General features: G+C 39.4%; 1 protein-coding gene across 1 annotated transcript; it reads left to right on the top strand.

Annotated features, from left to right (window-relative positions):
- Positions 1-203: 203 nt before the first annotated feature.
- LOC119657997 (cecropin-like peptide 1) lies at positions 204-582 on the top strand. The gene is made up of 2 exons (XM_038065216.1): positions 204-366; positions 429-582. The coding sequence occupies exons 1-2, from the start codon at positions 265-267 to the stop codon at positions 531-533; spliced, it is 207 nt and encodes a 68-aa protein (XP_037921144.1). The 5' UTR covers positions 204-264; the 3' UTR covers positions 534-582.
- Positions 583-3,821: the final 3,239 nt, after the last annotated feature.

Here is a 3,821-nt window from a genome sequence, read left to right as displayed (position 1 = left end):
AAAATGCAGGAGATTCCCAAAGTTAATATGACGAGCCCCCGGCATAAAAAAACTCATTGGCCAGTCACTCAAAATTCAGTTCTAAAGGCTCCCCAAAAACCGGGGATTTTTATTTCCTACGTCACTATCAGTATGCTCGTTAAATTTTTGCTCTTTCTATAAAAGCTTACTGACGAACAGCATCCAGCATTAGTTCAGCTTGAAATCTCAAAGTATCTCATCTCAAATCAACCTCCAATCTATTAACTACCAAATCTAACCACAATGAACTTCACAAAGCTTTTTGTCGTATTCACTATTCTTCTTGTTGCGTTCGCCGGACAAGGTGAATCAAGGAGTTTATGGAAGAAAATCTTTAAGCCAGTGGTAAGTTGTGAATTTTTCATGAAAATAGAGTTCAATGCCTAACGTCAACTCTTTCATTCTAGGAAAAACTGGGTCAACGAGTTCGTGATGCCGGTATTCAAGGAATCGCAATCGCTCAACAAGGGGCCAATGTTCTAGCCACAGTTAGAGGAGGCCCACCACAATAACTGCTGTGATAGATTAATTAAAAAAATTAATGTACAAAAGTATTTATTCTAATTTTATTAAATATACTAATTATTAATAAACAAAATCGTTTTTTGGTTATTTATACCTTCGCTTCTACTCTTGGCCATATTGTTGCACTTAACAGATGTCGTCAATCTAGTGAACCATTGCTAGTGCGATTTCCTAATGTGAATGAATGAACTTTTCAGTTCGCATTGTAATTCTTGTTTAAATTCTTTGACGCATCTCATTGGAGTATTATTGACCCGTAGACAATCATCCAGAGTTACTTACCGAATTCACTCATTATAAGGAATTCCCAGGATGGAAAGATATATATTATATAAAGATAGAATATTTTTGCAAACATATATAATAATAATAATAATCGTTGGCGCAACAATCTATATTGGATCTAGGCCTTGAAGTGTGTTAGAGCACTTCATTCAAGACCGTAACGGTACACTAGGAGGCAATGTGGTCAGCATTGCAACATATATAATAGTATTTAATTATTCCAGCCAAGTGTTTTATGAAGCACCAAAGGGGCCACTTTGGTGCTTCATAAGACACTTGATTGTATGTTATTATTTGTATGAAGAATATTTTAAAAATTAATAATTTTTTAAAATTATTTTTAACTTAAATGTCAGGTAAATATTAACGTGATGGACTGATTAGGCTAAATTTATTTCAAAAATTTTAATCTAAAATTAGTAAATATAGTAAAACACAAATTCAATTTCATATATGGATTTTTTTTTATGTTCTGGCTTTATGTGTATTGTTTTATGTTATCTTAGCTAGGTTTATTTTGGGATCGTGATCAATCCAGTAGCCCACCCACCCAATATGGTGCTGGCATTACCATTTCTGAGGGTTTCCATGATTCTATAAAAAAGTCGAACGATTCGATGACCGACCAATGAAGATCACTATTATATCAGTTAATCGCACGCATAAGCACAACAGACGGGTCCGCCTGATGCCAAGAAAGATGCTTTCTGGCAACTACTTGACACAAAGACCTGTAACATGCCTGCCGATGATATATAACGTCATTGCTGGCGATCACTGACTACAAAGCCCTTCCATATAAAATAATATAATAATAATCGTTGCCGCAACAATCCATGTTGGATCAAGGCCTTGAAGTGTGTTAGAGCACTTCATTCAAGACTGTAACGGTACACTAGGAGGCAATGTGGTCAGCATTGCGCTCGCCCGAGATTATTACCCTGATTTGACTCAGGGACTCATTCACAGCTGAGTCGACTGGTATCCGACGTCAAATTATGATACAAATTACACTGCCACCAGTGAGATTTGAACCGCGACCTTCCGTACGACAGCCTTGCGCTCTAACCACTCAGCTATCCGGAAACATTCCATAAATTCCATATAAAATAATAAAATAAATTAGAGGACACGCTGGCCCGCCGCGAATTAAATGATGGAAATTTCATGAGAAAAAAAAGAAGTGAACTCACTTATAGGGCCCATACATGCACACATACGAAGGGCATGAGGAGTTAGTGGACGGAGAGGTCACCCGCGCAAGTGCGACAGGGAGTATAGAGGCAAGGAGGTGGTCCCCTCTGTACCCCCCTTGTACATTGGGACGATAATTTATGGTTCTAAAACAACAAAATAGCAGGACCTTTCTTGTTACTTCTATATATTTTCTCTCTCTCCGATTGTATGGTCGACAACCCCAAGTTTACCATGATGATATGAAAACATCCCCTTTAGACGGGGGGGGGGGGGTGGATTTGAGAGAGCGAACCTCCTTTACCACTGCCGGAATAGGGCTCAAAATTAAACCCTACCGTTTAATGGGATTAGAAAATTCCCCATTCTGTCCTCCCCACGGGATAGGCTTGAAAATCCAACTTGACATGATACTATAAAAGGAACCCCACTCTGAGGGGTTATAACATTTTATGGGTGATGGGCACCCCGAGTTTTTATCGAAGACATCATTACAAACGTTGAGCAATCGTACAATCAAACTAAAAAGACCCGCAAAGACGTCTATACAACTCTGAAGATCATCAAACCTTTGTAATGATGATATCTAAATGTAGGCCCGTGAGAAGAAACTCCTCTATGACAATTTTCTCGTCGATAAAACACTAACCAATTTGCAAATTTACAAGAATGCCACCAACCGGGAACTAAAGAAAATAATCGGTATTCTCAAATGGTCCATTATAAAGATCGTTACGATAAACTGGGGGGATGGCGAGAGAGATCTGTACTGACTGAATCAATACCAAGTGGAATTGCCACGTGGTGGCAATGTTAAACGCTGTATTCATATTGACTTCTTGGTCGTGATGCTGTATGCTCCAAGGCTTAATTAAGGCGATCAAATTCAATTTGGCATGGGAACTCATTTAAAGTGGCTTCAGGCACGAAACCTCACCAGAGGTTATCTGCTTCCATGGGAACCGCGATAGCCCTTTGAGTTCATATGTCGCACTAGAATTCCTGAGACAGTATGACCACTGCCACTTCCGTCTTCTAATCACGTCTCGTACGGGCGCCAGGCCTGTGCGCCGACCAAGCTCTTTGCCTGTAATAGTATCATCCCAATGAGCTCCGATGATATGACTCAGCCAGGTGTTCACGACGGGTTAGAGCTTCCGAGTAACAATGGGGGGCACTTTCCAGGTATTACTTACATATAGCAATACAGCAAGAACACTATTGTACTAGTGTACAGTCCCAATTTTATCTTACTATTGAAATAACTCTATTTGTAGATTTTAGACAAGGCAGCGAAGGTGAATCTAGCATTGTTAACGCGTCGGCCGACATCCACTTTGATACCACCGTCGGCAGAAGCTACGCTTCCTAGATATACAAATTGATCAACACTTTCGATCCTCTCCCCATTAATGCAGATAGGAATAGTACGATGACACATCATACTGAGAACTTTGCCTTTGTTGGCTTTGGCCAAATGACTCTGAATTTGGAAAGAAAGGCATCAAATTCAGAGCCATTTGGCCAAAGTCCATTACCCGGTGAGGGAGCAAACAGATGTCATCAGTATATTGGAGGTGTCTGAGGAAAGATGGCAAGGTTCATTGAACACCTACTCGTCCTTCAGAAAAGGAATCATGCTGAATGTGCGGTACATATTTAGGGGAAAACTGGAAAAATAGTACGCCAATTACAGAGAAAGACGAGGAAGAAATCTTCAGAGATGACAGTTTGTCAAATGAAAATTAAAAAATGCAACATACATTTTTCACAATAAAATATACAACATATTTTCA

The sequence above is a fragment of the Hermetia illucens genome, chromosome 5, assembly GCF_905115235.1.
Source record: "Hermetia illucens chromosome 5, iHerIll2.2.curated.20191125, whole genome shotgun sequence".
Classification (NCBI taxonomy): domain Eukaryota; kingdom Metazoa; phylum Arthropoda; class Insecta; order Diptera; family Stratiomyidae; genus Hermetia; species Hermetia illucens.
This window is presented reverse-complemented; position numbering and strand designations above follow the sequence as displayed.